Source organism: Tachyglossus aculeatus, chromosome 21, assembly GCF_015852505.1.
Source record: "Tachyglossus aculeatus isolate mTacAcu1 chromosome 21, mTacAcu1.pri, whole genome shotgun sequence".
Classification (NCBI taxonomy): domain Eukaryota; kingdom Metazoa; phylum Chordata; class Mammalia; order Monotremata; family Tachyglossidae; genus Tachyglossus; species Tachyglossus aculeatus.
In genome coordinates, this window is record NC_052086.1 from 50,286,941 (window position 1) to 50,307,322 (window position 20,382).

At 48.9% G+C, this 20,382-nt stretch overlaps 1 protein-coding gene across 1 annotated transcript in view; it reads right to left on the bottom strand.

Annotated features, from left to right (window-relative positions):
• The window catches only part of GGA2 (golgi associated, gamma adaptin ear containing, ARF binding protein 2), a 31,334-nt gene that overhangs the window by 2,304 nt on the left and 8,648 nt on the right, over nucleotides 1–20,382 (bottom strand). The window contains exons 3-17 of the mRNA XM_038763755.1: nucleotides 19,877–19,961; nucleotides 19,212–19,287; nucleotides 18,408–18,506; nucleotides 17,166–17,289; nucleotides 15,990–16,093; nucleotides 15,149–15,229; nucleotides 13,350–13,487; nucleotides 10,963–11,044; nucleotides 10,680–10,817; nucleotides 9,013–9,165; nucleotides 8,716–8,771; nucleotides 8,112–8,284; nucleotides 6,735–6,907; nucleotides 3,116–3,288; nucleotides 1,578–1,688 (exon numbers count right to left, since the gene is read on the bottom strand). Coding sequence (XP_038619683.1) covers nucleotides 1,578–1,688; nucleotides 3,116–3,288; nucleotides 6,735–6,907; nucleotides 8,112–8,284; nucleotides 8,716–8,771; nucleotides 9,013–9,165; nucleotides 10,680–10,817; nucleotides 10,963–11,044; nucleotides 13,350–13,487; nucleotides 15,149–15,229; nucleotides 15,990–16,093; nucleotides 17,166–17,289; nucleotides 18,408–18,506; nucleotides 19,212–19,287; nucleotides 19,877–19,961 — 1,766 coding nt within the window. The remainder of the gene's footprint in view (nucleotides 1–1,577; nucleotides 1,689–3,115; nucleotides 3,289–6,734; nucleotides 6,908–8,111; nucleotides 8,285–8,715; nucleotides 8,772–9,012; nucleotides 9,166–10,679; nucleotides 10,818–10,962; nucleotides 11,045–13,349; nucleotides 13,488–15,148; nucleotides 15,230–15,989; nucleotides 16,094–17,165; nucleotides 17,290–18,407; nucleotides 18,507–19,211; nucleotides 19,288–19,876; nucleotides 19,962–20,382) is intronic.

Below are 20,382 nucleotides of genomic sequence, written 5' to 3' on the forward strand. Positions count from 1 at the left end.
GTCTTTTTGCTTCCCTGAAGTCATCCACAAATTAACCCATTTAGTAGAAAACTGGGCTAGATGGCAGGCAAGGGTTGCCCAGCTCCCGAAGTTCATGCTCTAAGCTCGGATCCAGAGGCCTGAGCGTTTTTGTGCCAGGTATATTCTTGTGGGAGGAGCCTATTCACAGTCCTTGGAGAATTGAAACCAAAAAGAATGAGTTCCCCCCATGACAGTAGACAATCAATAAAAACCATTAAATGGTCGCCTGCCTGGAGCACTGAGGGCACCCCCATCCTCAAGCAACTCCAAATGTAGTTTCACTTCTGTTGGGGCTGCCCAGATCAAGACTGCCCTAGCCGCTAACAGATCTCAGAACCTGGACAATCGATCAATCATTCGTATTTCCTGAATGCTTATTGTGTGCTAAGCGCTTGAGAAAGCTCAATATAATCGAGTCGCTGAACATGATTCCTGTCCACAAGGAGCTTGTTCTTTTATAGCATCATTCCTGAAGGGCCTTCTCTTATCGTAAACATGGCTTTGACCACCACCACGGGGCCCGTGCAAAAGTGTTTTGTCCACAACCTCATCACATTAAATCTAGAAATGCTCCCCAGTTCCTAAAGAGCATTCTATCCCAAATCTGCACTACAGAAGACAGGGCTAACTGGGACAAATTGAGCCCCTTCTCAATCCCTGGCCCAGGCATTCAATGGGAAATTCGCTCCTCACCTCCGGGCCCCTCCCTAAAACCCGGTTACCCTGAACTGCCTCTTCCTTAAAGCCTGGAGGTCGAGAGCCAAATGTCCTCACTGAAGAGTGGGCTGGTGGGCTTTCTTATATCACAAGACATTCCCCCTGCAATCTGCATTTTCCACTAATTGCATCCCCCAGGTTCCTGACATCTTTTCCAAGGAGCCTTCCCCATCTAATCCCTAATTTCCCCTACTCCTTGCCCTTCTATGTTGCCTATGAACTTGAATCTGTAACCTTTAATAATAATGATGGTATTCGTTAAGTGCTTACTATGGGTCGGGCACTGTCCTAAGCGCTGGGGTGGATACAAGCAAATCAGGGGAGACACAGCCCCTGTCCCTTGTGGGGCTCACAGTCTCAATCCCCATTTTACAGATGAAGTAACTGAGGCCCAGAGAAGTGAAGTGACTTGCCCAAGGTCGCACAGCAGACAAGTGGAGGAATCGGGATTAGAACCCATGACCTTCTAACTCCCAAGCCCATGTTCTATCGACTATGCCATTAAGACTGTGAGCCTTATATGGGAAAGGGACCGTGTCCAACCCAATTACTTTGTATCTACCCGAGTGCTTAGTACAGTGTCTGGCACATAGTAAGCACTTAAATACCACAGTTATTAATTATTATGTCAGAGCAGGACCTTGGCTGGACAAAACAATTCTGCACCCTGAGAGTTACCTCTCCCACCCTTCCCTTCTTCCTCTTATCCTCCCCACAACCTCATCCCAAATGTCGATCTCAGCACCCCTGCTGCTACTTCCCTCAAAGTCTCCGACTCTCCCAGCCCAGCCCTGGTGCCCTCCCCAAACATGGCCCTCAGCGGAGACCGCAGAACGTACTTTGTGAGGGTTGGCAAGCAACAGGACCTGAGAGATCACGACAGGAGGCAGGAAGGGGCTGAATGGTGGCAGCTTAGAACTGGAGGCCGGCTGCAGTTTCACTCTCATTGCCTGTCAGGAGATAGAAGACCCCCATCGCCCCGCCCCCAGACCCAAACTCAGATCCAGGAAGACGTCCGGAGCATCTCGCTTCAAAAGCAAAATCACTCCCCTGGGTGCCATGGCCCCACATCATTTCTTGGCGATAAGGGGCATAGAGAATATGGCAACAGCGGAGTCCCCCTGCCAAGACAACCCCACCCTCTCTCCCCACCCCCGGGTCAACTGCTAGAACGCTGAAGGATAGACACTGATGGAAAAGTTGCCCACACAGGTGGCAGGAGAAGGTGGGATAGAGAACTGAGTGCTTGGCATTTAAATGGAGGGGAGGGCAGGGAACCAAGGTCCGGCCTTCTCTCAGCCCTCTGTCACCTTCCTGGAGCAAGACAGAAAGTATGTTCTCTCAGACTTGTGGAGTTTTGCACTTTGGTCAAGGATCAGAGACATGGTGGGTGTATCCAGCTCACCTTTCCCACACCCCCATTAGGACTCCAACCAAGCTGGCCCACAGAGCAGGTGGCAGTGGCCCACTGCTCTCTAGGTCTGGCCCACCCACTTGCCTGGCTGAAAATAACCAAAAATAATAATAAGAAGAAGAATGATGGTATTTGTTAAGCACTTACTATGCACCAAGCACTGTTCTCAGCACTGGGAGAGATGATGATGATGATAGCATTTATTAAGTGCTTACTATGTGCAAAGCACTGTTCTAAGCGCTGGGGAGGTTACAAGGTGATCAGGTTGTCCCATGGGGGGCTCACAGTCTTAATCCCCATTTTTACAGATGAGGAAACTGAGGTACAGAGAAGTGAAGTGACTTGCCCAAAGTCACATAGCTGACAAGTGGCGGAGTCGGGATTAGAACACAGGACCTCTGACTCCCAAGCCTGAGCTCTTTCCACTAAGCCACAGTGCTTCTCTGTGTAACTAGCCATGTGTGAAAGTGTGGCTAAAGAGAAATGAATGAACGTGATCCTTCCCAACTGTGCACACCTGAAAATTACTTAATAATATAATAATTGTGGTATTTGTTAAGCGCTTACGAGGTGCCAGGCACTGTACTAACCACTGGGGTGGTTACAAGCAAATTGGGTTGGACACAGTCCCTGTCCCACATAGGGCTCACAGTCTTAATCCCCACTTTATAGATGAGGTAACTGAGGCCCAGAGAAGTGAACAGACTGGCCAAAGGCCACACAGCAGACAAGTGGTGGAGCCGGGATTAGAATCCATGTCCTTCTGACTCCCTCTTAACTTCCCTGTGCCTCAGTTCCCTCATCTGTAAAATGGGGATTAAGTCTTACTCCCTCCAATTTAGACTGTGAGGCCCGTGGGACAGGCACTGTGTCCGACCTGATTATCTCATCTCTACCCCAGCCCTTAGTACAGTGCTTGGAACATAGTAAGCATTTAACAAATACAAACAAAGAAATTGTCACCTTGGGCACCGCTGCCTGGAACACGATGTCCCCGACGGGCTGAGGTGCCGTGCTCAGCATCGACAGAACCATCGCCTGCACCTCTGGGTGGCCCGGGGCAGCTTCAGCCAGGGAAAAGTGCAGCATGGCCTTAAAGCCGTTCCTGTCATACACTGTGATGGGAGGAAGCCTGCCTGGGGGAAGAGGATCAGAACATTCATTCATTCATTCATCCATTCAATTGTATTTACTGAGCGCTTACTGTGTGCAGAGCACTGTACTAAGCACTTGGGAAGTACAAATCGACAACATACAGGGACAGCCCCTACCCAACAATGGGCTCACAGTCTAGAAGGGGGAGACACACAAAAAAACAAGTAGACAGGTGTCAATACCATCAGAATAGAGTTATAGCTATATACACATCATTAATAAAATAAATACAGTAAATATGTACAAATAGAGTAATAAATATGTACAAATATATACAAGTGCTGTGGGGAGGGGAAGGGGGTAGGGGAGGAGGAGAGAAAAAGCGGGGGCTCAGTCTGGGAAGGCCTCCTGGAGGACGTGGGCTCTCAGTAGGGCTTTGAAGGGAGGAAGAGGGCTAGTTAGGCGCATGTGCGTAGGGAGGGCATTCCAGGCCAGAGGAAGGAGGGGTCAACAGCGGGACAGGAGAAAATGAGGCTCAGTGAGGAGGTTAGCAGCACTGGAACGGAGTGTTAAGGGCTGGGCTGTAGAAGGAGAGAAGGGGGGTGAGGTAGGAGGGGGCAATGTGATGGACAGCCTTGAAGCCAAGAGTGAGAACACAAAGGTCAACATAGTCACACGGACGCCAGGAGTTCCAAGCCAAGAGGGGAGGTGCTTAGCTGCTTGAGGGCTTGGATCTATACTAATAATAACAACTGTGGTATTTGTTAAGCGCTTACTGTGTGCCAGGCACTGTATTAAGCACTAGGGTGGACACGAGCAAATCAGGGTGGACGCAGTCCCTGTCTCACACCTGTCTCGTTCCCCAGCTTCCAGATGAGGTAACTGAGGCATAGAGAAGTGACCTTTCCAAAGTCACACAACAGACTGGTGGCAGAGCCGGGATTATAAACCATGTCCTTCTGACTCCCAAGCCCGTGCTCTATCCACAATGCCATGCTACTTTTCCCAGAGGACAGATTCTGGGACAGGCGGACAACTCTCTCCCCAAGAAGCTAAACCCAGTAATAATAATAACAATGATTATGATGATGATGATTGTGGCATTTGTTAAGCACTTCTCTGTGCCAAGCACTATACTAATTGCCGGAGTAGATACAAGATAATCAGGTTGGACCCAATCCCTGGCCCACTTGGGGCTCACAGTCTAAGAGAGAGGGAGAACTGGATTTTGATTTCTATTTTACAGTCAGTCAATCGTACTTATTGAGCACTTACTGCGTGCAAAGCACTGTATTAAGGGCTTGGGAGAGTACAGTACAGCAGTGTGGTTGACACATTCCCTGCCCACACTGAGCTTACAGTTAAAGTCATAACAAGTTTACAGATGAGAAAACCATGGCACAGAGAAGTTAGGTGACTTGCCCGAGGTCCTATAGCAGGCAAGTGACAGAACCGAGATTGGAGCTAGGTCTCTGACTCCCAATCCCATGCTCTTTCCACTTGGCAACACTGCTTCTCAGCTAGGACTGGGATTGGTAACGATTCCGTTTTTAAACCTCCCCCAAAGGGTCTCACACTCCTACCTTGCCCACAGTAAGATCAGAAAACCAAGTTGGACCCACCAGCCTGGAGTCCATCTCCATGAGAGAAGGACAGGTCAATCTGGGGGCGGGAGCCCAGCCCAGCCCACACACTTCACTCCTCTGTTGCTCACCGCCTGACTGGGCCTCATTCTCACCTGTCCCACCCTCCTGGCCCACATCCTACCTCTGGCTTGGAATGCCCTCCCTCCTCACATCTGCCAAACTAGCTTTCTTCCCTCCTTCAAAGCCCTTCTGAGAGCTCACCTCCTCCAGGAGGCCTTCCCAGACTGAGCCCTTTTCCTCTGCTCCTCCTCCCCATCGCCCCTACTCCCTCCCTCTGTTCTACCCCCTTCCCCGCCCCACAGCACTTGTGTATATTTGTACATCTTTATTATTCTATTTATTTTATCAATGATGTGTATATATCTCTAATTCTATTTATCTATTCTGATGCTATTGACACCTGTCTACTTGTTTTGGTTTGTTGTCTGTCTCCCCTGTCTAGACTGTGAGCCCATTGTTGGGTAGGGATTGTCTCTATCTGTTGCCGAACTATACTTTCCAAATGCTTAGTACAGTCCTCTACACACAGTGAGCACTCAATAAATACGATTGAATGAATGAATGTTCTGGGAGGGGTTTGATGGGGACTCGAAAAAGGGCTCACAGAGAAGCCTCACCTCAGAAGAGATTTTTGGGATCCTACCTTCTTCCCAAGTCACCCAGCTGAGAAAGAAGTCCTCCCCAAAGCTTCCCACACACCCTACCCCAACTTTCTGGGCTTCTCCCATTTCCCTGCTGCTACAAGGCAGAAGTGGACGCTGCTGTGCCTTCTTTTCATATCATCTATCTCCCCTCCAACCTCTTGCCCACATCCTGCCTCTGGTCTGGAACGCCCTTCCTCCTCATATCTGACAATCTCTCTCCGCCACGTCAAAGCCTTATTGAAGGCACATCTCCTCCAAGAGGCCTTCCTTAAGACCTCCTTTCTTTTTCTCCCACTCCTTTCTGCAATACCCTGACTTGCTCCATTTATCCATTTCACCTCCCAGACCCACAGCACTTATGTACCTATCTGTAATTTATTTATATCAATGTTTCTCTCCCCCTCTAAACTGTAAGCTCTTTGTGGGCAGGGAAAGTGTCTGTTTATTGTTAGATTATACTCTCCCAAGTGCTTAGTACAGTGTTCTGCACACAGTAAGCGCTCAATACGACTGAATAAATGAATGAAAAATCCAGAATATTTTGTGGGTGGGTGACAGAGAAGAAACAGGATACCCACTGTCAAATGGCAGGAGAGGATCTTAGAGTAACTCCAGAAACCCAGTATAGTTCCATGTCACTCTGCGCTCCAAAAGAGTGGAGTCACTGAGCTTTAGGTCTTCCCATAATAATAATAATAATAATAATAATAATAATGGTATTTAAGCGCTTACTCTGTGCCAAGCCCTCTGAGGTAGATACAAAATGATCAGGTCAGGTACACTCCCTGTCCTACATGGGCTTCACAGCCTAAGGTGGAGGGTGAACAGATACTGAATCCCTATTTTACAGATGAGGAAATTGAGGTACAGAATAATAATAATTGTGGTATTTGTTCAGGGCTTACTATGTGTCAGGCACTGTACTAAATGCTGGGGGGAGACAAGCAAATACATGCCAAGTGACTTGTCCAAGGTCACACAGAAGACAAGTGGGAAAGCCAGGATTAGAGTCCGAAACCTCTGATTCCCAGGGCTGTGCTCTTTCCACCAGGCCACGCTGCTCCTCACCAGTTGATTTCTCCATCTCATCGTCTCCTGTCCTTGGGAAAAGGATATCACTACTCTCCCTTGTGAGGAAACTCCAAACTCAGGTGGGAAGGAGGGGGAGAAGCAAGGAGGAAGGGAGTGGAGACTTACTGGGTTTAATTGATCCCAGTGGAACAAAAAGGTGAGCTAAAGACGCGTCCAGGGATTCCGGCTGGGAAGGAGTGCCAGCTGACTTGGTCTCCCAGGGCCTGTCTGAGAGGGAAGTGTCTAGAGGGGATGCTGCCAGGAGGTCCTGAGAGGGCACCTTCGGAGGAGGGAGATTCCTGCGAGAAAAACAACCAACCAGGAAAACCAAGGTTAACCAAACAGAGCAGAGTCCCCAGTCTCTCCTTAGGGATTACAGAGAAACTGCTCCCACGTCCTTCACGATTTAAGAGAGTAGGGGAGGGAAAACAGCAGAGCAGGAAAAGGCAGAGGAAAAAAGTTTGGATTCAAGCTCCAGTTTCTCTATTTTTTTATCTCTGTGAGGACTAATGAATTGGGGAGCAATGGGGTTTGGACAGGAGCTGTACCCCAAACTTAGCACCTTTATTCTGTGACGATTAAAAAGTTCCTGCTTTCATTTCTTTCTATTTCTGTCAAGTTAGAGCAAGGAGGGAAAGATTTCATTTTGAGACTTTCTTAGCCCAGGAGTAGGCATGGAAGCAGTATGAAGTGGGGATAGGATGAGAGAGGCCCAGGATGTCTTCCTTCTTTAAAACACAGGGCTTGTCGCAGATTGAAGGAGGGATAGGAAGCAGGTGGGAGTAAAGGGAGAAATACCCAGGAACACTTATGCCGGGTCCTCCCAGTCCAAGAATGCAAAAGGTTTATCAGTACTTTAATATCGTTTGGGTTCCAGGGTAAACCCTTCTGATTGCCAAGTTCTTCTCCATGGAATTTAGGACTGACTCCCGAATTGACTCCATTCCTTGGGAGTCGGTGAACTGTCAGGGGAAAGCTGGAACAGATGCCTTGATAAGGCTTCAAAGCAAAAGGGCAAAAGTCACAGGGATGGAAGAGATCTAGATCAGAACCCGATCCCTGCAGGAGGAAGAGATTAGAGGGGAATCAGGGAGACTGGATCCATAGAGCTGGCAAGTGGGCAGCTTCTCTCAGGAGGCACTGCTGATGGCCTGAGAATCAATCAATCGAGAGTATTTACTGAGCACTTGCTATGTGCAGAGCACTGTATTAAGCGCTTGGGAGAGTATAATTCAACAGAATCAAGCAGACACATTCCCTTCCCACAATGAGCTTCCAGTCTAGAGAACTGAGAAAGGACAGGGACCCTATAGTCTGTAATTTGTTGTGGGCAGGGAACATATTTGCCACTTCTGTTGCACTGTATTCTTCCAAGCACTTAGGATGAGTGCTCTGCATACCATAAGCACTCAATAAATACCACTGATTGACTGACTGATCGACTGACCCCCCGTCTCCCAGCCTTGCCCAGCCCCTATCTCACCACCCCTCCAGTTTTCTCACCAAGGAAATTGCTGGCCCTGAGGCGAGACCTGAGGTTCTCCCAGGCCCAGAGGCACATTCTTCCCTGGAGATCTGCTCCCAATGCTGCCATTTGTCATCCTGGCTCTGCAGGGCCCCGGAGGTGTCGGGCTGGGAGTAGAGCTCAGCTCCTTCCATCCATTCTGCCCTGTAACCTATTGGAGCAGGAGTCACGGGAGAAAAAAGAAAGCTGAGAGCTAGCTAACCACAGGGGCAGGGGGCTGCCAAACTTGGGGCTTTCCCGGAGCACTGTGGGGGCCTAAGTCTCAGGGACTTGGCCAAGCTCTGGGCAGGGGCACCCAGGGAAGGAGGTGTGGGAGCCCCCAAGGGATGGGTCGAGTCTGGGAAGTGGAGAGCTATCAACTTGTATCTCAACTCCAGTGCTTAGAACAGTGCTTGACAAATAGTAAATGCTAAATACAATAATAATAATAATAATAACAATAATAATAACAATAATAATAATGTGAGCTGGGCTCAGAAATGTCTACAGGGATCCCTGTCCGTACAAACGAATGAATGGATGACTGAATGGATGACTGGATGAATGAATGAATTTCTTGGGCCCCCAGACGAGCTTTCTCACCTGAGGGTCTCCAAACTGGGGCGCCAGCTGCCGTGAGGCTGAGGGACTGTTGAGTCCTGCAAGAAGCAAGCACGTGAAACAGAGTAGAGTGGGCAACCTGGAGTCCCCTGCCGCCCCTTACCCTTCCAGAGAGCGGGCAGTGATGGTCAAAACCCTTTCCCCACCAGCAAGGAAAGAAGACTTGCCTGAAACCCCAAGGAGAGCAGAGTTCCTCATACCTCGACTGGAAGCCCCATCTTCCCCATCCCCCTCCCTCGTCCTGCCCCCTGGCACACACACACACATACACACACACACCAAAGGCAGCCAGCTCCTCCTCAAGGAGGCAGAGCGACGACAAGTCACTGTTTGGACCGGCTGGAGCCGTGGGCTCTCCCACCAATCCTGAGTCCAGCTCGGAGAAATCAATCAAAGTGTAGCTTTTGATGGTTCCCTTGGAGTCCCTGGAGGCTGGAGAAAAGAGCGGGAAGAGAACTGTCAGTCAGACCCCCAGGCCCCGGCCCCCAGGATGGCTGCTTTCTCTTCCATTTTAACTGAAGCACCGATCCAAAACTGTCCACCGAGGAGCTTCCCACTGTCTCTCCACGCCAGAGGCAGTAACCCTTCTCTCCAAACAAAGCCCCTGCAAGACTCCTTTTACCACCCTCTTGGGCACCTTCTCTGTCTCTTTTTTTAAATGGTATTTGTTAAACACTCACTGCATCCCAGGCATTGTTCTAAGTGCTGGGGGAGATACAAGATAATCAGATTGGACACAGTCCATGAACCACATGGGGCTCACAGTCTTAACCTCCATTTTACAGATGAGGCAGCTGAGGCACAGAGAAGTGAAGTGACTTGCCCAAGGTCACACAGCAGACAAATCGTGGAGCTGGAATTAGAACCCAGATCTTTCTGAGTCACAGGCCTGTGCTCTAACCACTAGACCAGGCTGCTTCTCTATCAGACCACCTGTCAGAACTGAGGTGAGCTTTGTGACCAAGCATGTTCCACCCCTTCAGAGGTTGGCTCTCTTAAAATGTAAACCTCCCTGTCACTGCCCCTCCCTCCCTCCCAGGTCTCCCATTCATTCATTCCTTCAATTGTATTTATTGAGCGCTTACTGTGTGCAGAGCACTGTACTTAGCGCTTAGGAAGTACAAGTTGGCAACATATAGACACGGTCCCTACCCAACAGTGGGCTCACAGTCTAGAAGACCTGCCCCTTCCAAAGCCATGTCAGGGCAGGGCCACATGAGAAGCAGTCTGGCTTAGTGGACAGATCACAGGCCTAGAAGACAGAAGGTCATGGGTTCTAATCCCCACTCCACCACATGACCGCTGTGTGACCTTGGGCAGTCATTTCACTTGTCTGGGCCTCAGTTACCTCATCTGTAAAATAAGAATTAAGAGCGTGAGCCTATGTGGGACAGAGACTGGGTCTAACCTGACTAACTTGTATCTACTCCAGTGCTTAGTACAGTGCTTGGGACATAGTAAGCATTTAACAAGTACCATAATGATTATAATTATTATTATTAACATTATTATTATTATTATAAACCAGGCTGCCATTTTGACTTCCAGAGCACACAGAGGACCTAAGCAGCAAGGGAAATCCAAGCCTCACAATCTGCTTTCCCTACCAGTTGGGGCTGGACTAGTATTAGAAACGAGTACTAGAGAAGCAGTGTAGCCGAATGGAAAGAGCAAGGGCCTGGGAGTTAGAGGACCTGAGTTCTAGTCCCGGTTCTGCGCCTTGTCTGCTGCGTGACCTTGGGAAAGTCACTTCACTTTTCTGTTTCCTTATCTGTAAATTGGGGATTAAGATTGTGAGCCCCATGTGGGACAGGAACTGTGTCCAAACTGATTACCTTGTGCCTACCCCAGCGCTTAGAACAGTGCCTGGCACATAGTAAGTTTTAACAAATACCATTAAAAAAAAAAACCCGCAAAGTGAGAAGCATTTAGCAAGCACCCTCTACCTTGAGAGCTGGGTGACCAATCCGGGGCTCCAGCAGCAGCATTGGGGTTCTGGCTTCCATTGCTCTTCTGGCCCTCCACCACCTCCTTGTATAAGAGGACTCCCTGCGTGAGCTGATCGTTGGCCTTGAGGATCTCCGCTGAGGAAAGGAAAGGAAAAACGAGACAAACGGCATTCACTCCCTCTTAAGCCTTTTGAAGTAAAAGTCCACGCGGTTGCCAAGAATGGCAAAACCAAGCCCATCCTTGGGGCTGGAGAACAATCCTAATAAAACCCATCATCACCTAAAGCATCGTCGTCATCCACGGTATCACTGGCCAACCGGAACAGGGTGGGCCTCAGCTTCTCACACCGCTCATACAGGCCCTGGGGAAAAAAACAACATGGAGGTTGGGTCTGGGTCTCGATAACACAAGATGATCCACGTTACAGGGTACATGGAGATGTGGGTCAGGACCCTGCAGCCTGGCCTTCCTTCATTAGCCAGCCCAGTGAGTCTGGGGCCCCTGGTTGCACTACCAAGACACGGTCTGACCGACAAAGGACATGGATCATACGACTATCCACTCAGTCCAGTGGCGACTTCATCGTGCACCAGTTGGCAGAGTCAGAGGAAAGAAAGCGCTAACCACCGAACTGTGCTCCACCCCACTCTCCCGTCTCCAGCCCCTTGCCCACACTGTTCCCCAGCTAGGAACTCCCTCTCTCCCCAGATCTGATAGATCACAACTCTCCCCAGGGTCACAGTTCTCCTGAAATTCCTCCGTCCCCAACAAGGCTTCCCACATGAATTCCCAGCAACCCAAACCCACCAACCAGCTTTAGCTCTTATTTCATATTTATATCCATTAGATTGTAAGGGCAGTGAGTATCTTCTATTGTATTCTCCCATGTGCTTTGTAAGAGAGCTCAGTAAGTCCTGATATACCCATGCTAAGCATTCATGTTTATATGTTGATTCCACTGTATATTAAATTATTTATTTTTACTACAAAGTTTGTAAGTACTATTGTGACTGTCTCCTCCATTAGAGTGTAAGCTCCTTGTGGTAGTAAGAATAATTGTGGTATTCATTAAGTGCTTACTATGTGCCAGGCTAAGTCCAGTGAGGTAGAATCAAGAGAATTGGGTTGGACACGGTCCCTGTCCCACGTGGGGCTCACAGTCTAAGTAGGAGAGAGGAAAGGGATTGAATTCCCATTTTAATGGGCAGAGAAAAAGTTACTCTCTGTTTTGTACTGCCCTGGCATTTAGTATAGTGCCTTGCATCCAGCAGACCCTCAGAAACTGCTTTTACTACCTCTTCTACCAGCAGAAAGCTTGGAAATTAAAGCTTGCTAGTGGGCATAGACAAGTGAAGATAGGACGACCTGGAGAAAATATGTCCATAGAGTCACTATGGATTGGAAACGACTGGATGGCATTTGATGATGAGTGGGCACAGGTAGCCATTGGAACCCACCCCACAAAGGTGCAGCTTCTGTCAGAGGAAATCAAAAGGCCTAGAGCTTATTGTCTGATGCCACATGCTCCCCAGGAGAGGTTGGGCTGCCCACTTGCCTCCTGTCCCTCAGGGGGATCACAATCTAAAAGGTACCACATATGGTATATATTAAATACCATGTGCCAAGCAGTGGGGTTAGAACCAAGATAACCAGGTTGGATACAGTCCCCCTTCCACATTCATTCATTCAATTCAATCATATTTATTGAGCGCTTACTATGTGCAAAGTACACATGGGGTTCACTGCCTAAGATTGGGGGAGAAAAAGATACTTAATTCCCATTTTTTTAACGGTATTTGTTAAGCATTTACTATGTGCCAGGCACCTTACTAAGCATGGAGGTAGAAACAACTAATCAACCTGGACACCGTCCATGACACACATGTGGCTAAAAGTCTTAATTCCCATTTTACAGATGAGGTATCTGAGGAACAGAGGAAGTAAAGTGACTTGCCCAAGGTCACATAGCAGATAAGTGGCAGATCCAGAATTAGAACGCAGGTCCTTCTGACTCCTTGGCGTTGGGGCCCATGTGCCCCTGGGCCACACTGTTTTTCAAATGAGGAAATGGAGGCCCAGAGAAGTTAAATGAAGTTAATTTAGAGCTAAATAAAGGTCATGCAGCTGGCAAGCAGAAGAGGTGGGGCTAGAATACCAATGTCTGTCTCCCCCACTCCAGAATGCAAGCTCACTGTGGGCAGGGAACGTGCCTGCTTCTTGTTATATTGTACTCTCGCAAGCACTTAGTACAGTGCTCTGCACACAGTAAAAGCTCAATCAATGCTACTGAATGAATGAATGAACCCAGGCCTCCTCGCTCCCTGTCCTCCATTCTTTCCACTAGATCACACTTATATTTGCCCTGTAAAAAGAACCCTCTGTGAGCTCCCAACTAATATTCTCCATGAGCTGGAGTAATATCAAGCAATGGAAAGGAGGACCTTATTTATGGGTCTCTGACTGGACTGAAGATTGCCAATAAGAAAGAAGGGAAGCTTAGGGCAGGAAGTCGGCCCAGGGGTGGGGCAAGCCAAGGCAACAAATTTGACGGGCCGAGATCCTGGTGAACTCTTGGGCAACATCCTGTCATCCCATCCTCACAGCAGCTGGACCTCTGGGGGGACGGCTACATGTCCAAGTGACCACTGCCCCGGCCCCTTCATTACCTGCAGGGCTTCCTGGTTGGGCTGGGTCAGGTCTTGCCTCTGATAACTGCTCAGCATTTCCTTGAGCTGGTTCACAGTGCTGCGGACTTCATCGATAGTGCTAACTCTCCTGGTCACCTTCTCACATTTCTCTTGATCCTTGCAAGGGGATGGACAAAACAGGGTTGGTCAGGCAAACAGAAAGGGATCTGGTCCAGGGCGAGCTTGAATTAGGAGGCACGATTAAATGGGTGGGTGCAGAGAGGAAGGAGGAGCCCTAAGACTCCAAAGTGTGCTTGGAGGGCAAGTCAGTCTAATGGATGAGCCCCAGAATCTTTTTTTTTTATTCTTAAATGGCTTTTGTTAAGCCCTTACTATGTGTCAAGCACCGTTTTCAGCACTGGGATAGATACAAGTCAATCAGGCCGGCCACAGCCCCTGTCCCACATGGGACTCATTGTCTACGTAGGAGGGAGAACAGGTCTTGAATCCCCATTTTGCAGCTGAGGCAACTGAGGACCAGAGAGTTCAGTGACTTGCCCAAGGTCACACAGAAGGCACGTAGCAGAGCCAGGATTAGAACAAGCCTGGGCTTTATCCACTAGGCCAAACTGCTTACAGCAGAATCTTGGAACTTAGTCTCAGCTCAGTCACTGACTCATGCTTTACTCTGGTCATGTCCACTCCATCTCAAGGCCCTGCTTTGACAAGCCATACCCAAATCCTTTCCCCTTTCCCCACCCCCCAGGCTTCTCATCATCATCATCATCATCAATCGTATTTATTGAGCGCTTACTATGTGCAGAGCACTGTACTAAGCGCTTGGGAAGTATAAATTGGCAACACATAGAGACAGTCCCTACCCAACAGTGGGCTCACAGTCTAAAAGGGGGAGACAGAGAACAAAACCAAACATACTAACAAAATAAAATAAATAGAATAGATATGTACAAAATAAATAAATAAATAGAGTAATAAATATGTACAAACACATATACATATATACAGGTGCTGTGGGGAAGGGAAGGAGGTAAGATGGGGGGATGGAGAGGGGGACGAGGGGGAGAGGAAGGAAGGGGCTCAGTCTGGGAAGGCCTCCTGGAGGAAGTGAGCTCTCAGCAGGGCCTTGAAGGGAGGAAGAGAGCTAGCTTGGCGGATGGGCAGAGGGAGGGCATTCCAGGCCCGGGGGATGACGTGGGCCGGGGGTCGATGGCGGGACAGGCGAGAGCGAGGTACGGTGAGGAGATTAGCGGCGGAGGAGCGGAGGGTGCGGGCTGGGCTGTAGAAGGAGAGAAGGGAGGTGAGGTAGGAGGGGCCGAGGGGATGGACAGCCTTGAAGCCCAGGGTGAGGAGTTTTCATGGGGATGGTGAGATTGTTCTTACAAAATGCTTTGAGCATTTCTCTTTTTTACAGTATTTGTTAAGCATTTACTATGTGTCAAGCCCTGCTCTAATCACAGAGGCAGACACAAATTAATCAGGTTGGACACAGCCCAGATCCCACCTGGGGTTCAGTCTAAATAAGAAGGAAAACGGGTACTTCACCTGCATTTCACACTGAGGTGAAGTGACTTGCCCAAACAGCAGGCACGTGGCAGAGCCAGGATTAGAACCCAGGTCCTCTGACTCCCAGGCCTGTGGTCTTTCCAGTAGGGCACACTCCTTCTCTGGGGCATTACAGAACAAAGAACTTGGCAGGGACCAGGAAGCGACAGTCCCGTGCCCAGAGCCCACCTCTCCATCCAAGGTCCAGGCCCTAGCTTCCACCCTCCTGCCCTACCCTTGCTCCTGAAAGGGTCCAGCAGAGCTATCGCACCCACCTCTTTGATCATGCTCTTGATCAGCCGGTTGGCAGCCTCCAAATCATCGGCGTGGCTACTCTTCAGTAGTTTGGCCAAGAGCTGTGGAGGAAACCCCATTACCTGATGGAACAAAGACCCTCTCAAGAAAGCCCCCATGCTGGTCCAGGCCCCCAACCTGTGCAGCCAAAAAAAGGGCAGGTCCCAGCTGATGAACTCCTGAACAAGACATAAGCCACTGGGTCTAGCTGCCATTTTCCCTTGTTTCCACAAGACTGTCAGCTCTTTGAGGAGCAGGACCGTCCCTTTGAATTCTCCATTTTTTTCCCCCCAAAACGCTCAGTAGGTGCTCAATAAACACTACCGATTGATTGATTGATTCCACTCCCCCAGGAACAAGTCAGTTAGTTGTATTTATTGAGTGTTTACTGTGTGCAGGAGTAATGCATTCGTGTTCAATCTGCTAATTTGTCATCTACTTAATTGCTTAGTTTTTAAAAATCAGTCTTATCTCTGCTTTTATACACTTAACTATTGCATAATTGGCAATTTGTGTCCTCTTGCCCCTGCTGTTAAACTGTAAAATCCTTGAGGAGTTTACGTCGGTTGCAGGTTCCCAAGAGACCATTTCAAGGCTCTGTACATAGTAGGTGTTCAATAGATGTAAAGGAGGAAGGAGGAGGGAGGAGGAAGGGAAGAGGAAGGAGGAAGCCTCTGGACTCAGGAGCCCATAGAGTGGTTCCATGGCAAAGTCTTAGATTGGGGACACTAAGGAAGGCAGGGACATTTACTTTTCCAGGGATGGCAGGGGAGGGCTTACACATACCAGATCAGGAGGGGAGAGAAAGGGGCAGGAAGTTACCTTTGATTTCTCTTCATCAGAATCAAAAATGGAGCTCTTGGGCCTGGGAGAAGGAGGGGGTAAAATTTTATCCTCCGGTAACTTGGGGTCCTGCTTTATGATTCCTGTAACATACAATGCTAGATGAAATTGTGCTCTGGACCCCTCCCTCCCCATCCCCACACGGGGTCCAGCTGGAGTCACAGGTCAGCTCTGGAACTTCCCAGAATCCCATTCCTCTGACAAGGAAGTCTCCCTCCAAGAGGATCTAATGTCTCCTGGAACCCTGGATTCTACCACCTCCCAGAGCTACCCCTCCTACACACTACAGATTGGCTCCATGATGCCCCCTGAAATATGGAAGGGCCTGCCAGCCTCAGGGTCACTGGGCCCAGCTCCTTAGGGACTACTACGGGCAAATCAAGTGCAGCCAACCAGGCAAAGGAAAGACAGTGAACCTGAGACTTTAGTATGGCCACCTCAACCCCACCCAGGATTGGCTCAGGGCCCAACCGACACTGTAGACACTGTGGTAGACATTGTAATTGATTTTAATGTCCGTCTCCCCCTCTCCTCTGTAGGCTCCTTGAGGGAAAGGATCGTGTCTACCAACTCTATAGTACTGTACTCTTCCAAGCAATTAGTACAGTAGTTGGCACGCTACAGACATTCAGAAAGCAGAGTACTGGAAAAATCCCGTTCCTGGGAGTCAGAGGACCTGGGTTCTAATCCCAGCTCTGCCACGCATCTCCTTTGTGACCTTGGGCAAGTCACTTCACTTCTCTGTGCCTCAGTTACCCCACCTGTAAAATGGGGATTAAGACTGTGAGTCCCGTGTGGGACGTCTCCAACTCTATAGACTCGCAGTGGGTAAGGAATTTGTCTGTTATAGTGTACCTCCCCCAAGCATTTAGGACAGTGATCTGAACACAGTTAATACTCAATAAATGACTGATTGATTTGGACTGTGTCCGTCCTGATTTTCTTGTATCTACCCCTGAGTTTAGTACAGTGTCTGTCACCTAGTAATAACTTAAATACCATAAAAAAGTACCATTGATTAACCGAGTGCCTTGAATGTTAAACATGCTGCCTGACAAGTTGAGCCACCCAAACCTAGGCCGTCTCTCAAAGGGCCAACTGATTTCATTCACAGCATTTGAGAGAAAGGGGGTGTGAAATAATAGAAAACCTTACCTTGTTTCTTCAACATCTGATAAGCATCTCGGATTTTGACTTCTTCAGGGAACCAAACCGTCCAACTGAACATTATTTCCGTGACTCTCACTTTGACTTTCTCTGTGGACCAGGCCCCAAGGTACTGAAATGAAAAAGCGGACGTGAGTGCCGGAGGGGGCCTTGGTGAGTCTCCAATGGAAGCACCCAAGTCCGAGGCGGGAGCCAGTCTTGTCGGAAGCGGGAGCAGGATGAGGAATGAATTTGCTAAGAGACGAGACATTGCTTGATGGGGGACTGAGTGCCATGTCCACAATGCAACCAGTCTAATCAGCCCAGAGACCATTACTTTACCAAAAATAAAGGCCCTCTAGACACCTACTGAGTGGACAAACCTCTCAATTTCCCCAAAGGAAGAGTAAAAATGTCAAAAGGTTCACAGAGGACTAAAGAGTTGCCCACTCTGAGTCAAACTGAGAATTAATGGTAACGCTCAGGGTGCCAACTGTTTCACTTTTTCTATTCCAAAATTCAAATGGCAGCCAGTCCAAACTCCAAATCTTAAGGATGAGATGATGGAGCAGGGAAGAAAAAGAGCAGGTTGAACCAAGGCCTAAGCCAGGGAAAGGGGGCAGAAGATTTCTCTTATTGTGTTATTTGTTAAGCATTTACTATGTGTCAGGCCCTGTTTAACTGCTGGGGTACATACAAATTAATAAGGTCAGACACAGTCCCTGTCCCACACAAGGCTCATAGTCTAAGGAGGAGGGAAAACAGGCATTGAATCACCATTTTACAGATGAGAAAACTGAGGCACAAAGTTAAATTACTTGGCCAAGATCACAGAGCAGACATCTGGCAGAACTGGCATTAGAACCCAGGTCCTCTGAATCCCAGGTCCGTACTCTTTCCACAAGGCCACGGTGCTCCTCAGGGAACAAAAATGAAGAATTGGGGGAAGAGCGGGACGGGTTGCTTTGATGACCTCAGTCACTAAGCCCTGGGAATCCAACCCCTCAGCTGTCTCCTTCCTCTCCAGGATGACCTTCCCAGGAGGGAGGGGACACCTCAGGAGAGACTGTTCTCTCTGCAGCAGTGAGGCCGTGAGAGCAGAGAAAACCTGAATGAACAGGTGACATAAGTCTGGCATTTCAGTAAGATTTAACCCCTTGCTGCCTGGAGCTGTACAACACAATGTGGAAATCTTAGATCAAAATCCAGAGTGGGAAGGGTCCTGGGCTCCAGAGGTCGGGGGGAACCTACCTTGGGAGAGAGCACTTTAATCAGCTCATTCAGGAAGCGGAACTTGGCCACCTCGCCGTGGAAGCTCTCGCCACAGTGGTTTACGCAGGTCTCCAACACCTGCAAAGGTCCAGGAGCTCGGATCACTTTTCAGCAGCGGGAGGGAAGGCAGCAGGCACTTCACGCATACCGGTGGAGTAAAGTGGGGAGGAATGGCTGACTACACCCACTCAATTCTCAGTCACCTCAGACACACCACACTCGCCCTAAGAGCAGGGCGGACCATTCATTCATTCATTTGTATTTATTCAGCGCTTACTGTGTGCAGAACACTCTAAGCGCTTAGGAGAGCACAGAATAACAACAGACACATTCCCTGCCCACAACGAGCTTACAGTCTAGAAGGGGAGATGGACATTAATATACAGCACCCATGCATGCCTAGATGACGGGACTTCCTTCGCGGGATGAACGTCTCCCAGCCAGACGCCATCTTTCCCGATCGGGCTGCTCTCAGCTTCCAGACCCATTTCCACTCAACGGGGAAGGAGCCGAAGCTTTGACCATCACGCCTTTCCTCACCTCCTGGCCTACCTCCAGCCCCGATTTTCTGATTAAATTCCACTATGTGGAGTTTTGGGATACCACCAGGTCTGAGTCTGTGTGTCAGGTAAGTCCAGGTCTAAAACAAACTCAGCCAGGTTCTAGTGCAGGTTTGGTCTCCGGGCTGAAGGGTGGAGGTGCCACCATGTTGGCCCAACTCATTCAGGCATACCCAGTGGGCTCCAAGAACAGCCCACATCCACCCTCCGAGGACAGACTCACTGTTAAGGCGTGAAGAGCTTCCCTTTCCTGGGGAGACTGGATCTTGTGGGCCAGCAACAAGGGAGCAAGGAATGGTCTGTGGAGGGAAATCAATAAAAATAAGCCGGACAGCAAAGGAGTGGGATAGGAGGGATTGGGCACAATACAAAGCAGGACACTAACTCTTTAAGAGGGCAACAGGACCCACATCTTCTTTCTTTTTGGTTTTGCCCATCATTGTAGACAACACCAGTGCTCTCTAAGTACTTGATATTCACCCCACAGCACTTACATACATATCCATAATTGATTTTAAAGTCTGTCTTCTCCTGTAGACTATAAGCTCACTGTGGGTAGCAATCACATCTAACAGCTTTGTTGCATTGTACTTTCCCAAGCACTCAATAAATGCCACTGATCGACTGATTGATTGACTGGCTGGTTCTCAACCAAGATGGTCCCCATTTAAACAGAAGCCTACCAATTCTGATAGTAAATCGTATTTATTGAGCGCTTACTGTGTGCAGAGCACTGAACTAAGTGCTTGGGAGAGTACAATCGAACAAGAAACAGACACATTCCCCGCCCACTGTGAGCTTAATCGGTCCAGTGACCCTCTACCTCTGCCAACCCCCCAGGAGTGATGTGTCTATTAAGGTGAAACTGGACATGCTTTTTCAGCTTACCCTTTTGGATCAGTATTCACCCGGTCACAGAAGCGCTGGATACATTCCCAGTTCTCCTCCGGCACACTTGGATCAGTGGCTCGATCTTCCAAGGAAGAGATCAGGGAGAGCAAAGACATCAAAACGAAAGTCACTCGCCCTTCAGGACATCATCACCATCCATGGTATTTATTGAGCGCCTACTATGCGCAGAGCAGTACTAAGCGCTTCAGAGAACGGAGTACAATGGAGTTGGCAGACACGCTCCCTGCTCACGCCCAATTTACAGTCTAGAAGACAGCTGTGTAGCAGCCAGACTGGCAGATTAGTTCTTGTGCTCCTAAATCTGACCCTTAGGACCAGAAGCTGGAGGGCACAAGGGAAACCCTGGGTGCAGATGCTTAGGATTTTTTTAAGTTTTTTTTTTCCAAAGATCTGTTTAGATTTTCTATTAAAACGTCACTGCTTTCAGAACCACTGGGGGAAAGGGAGACCACTGCCTTCTTCCCATGCACCCCAACTATTGA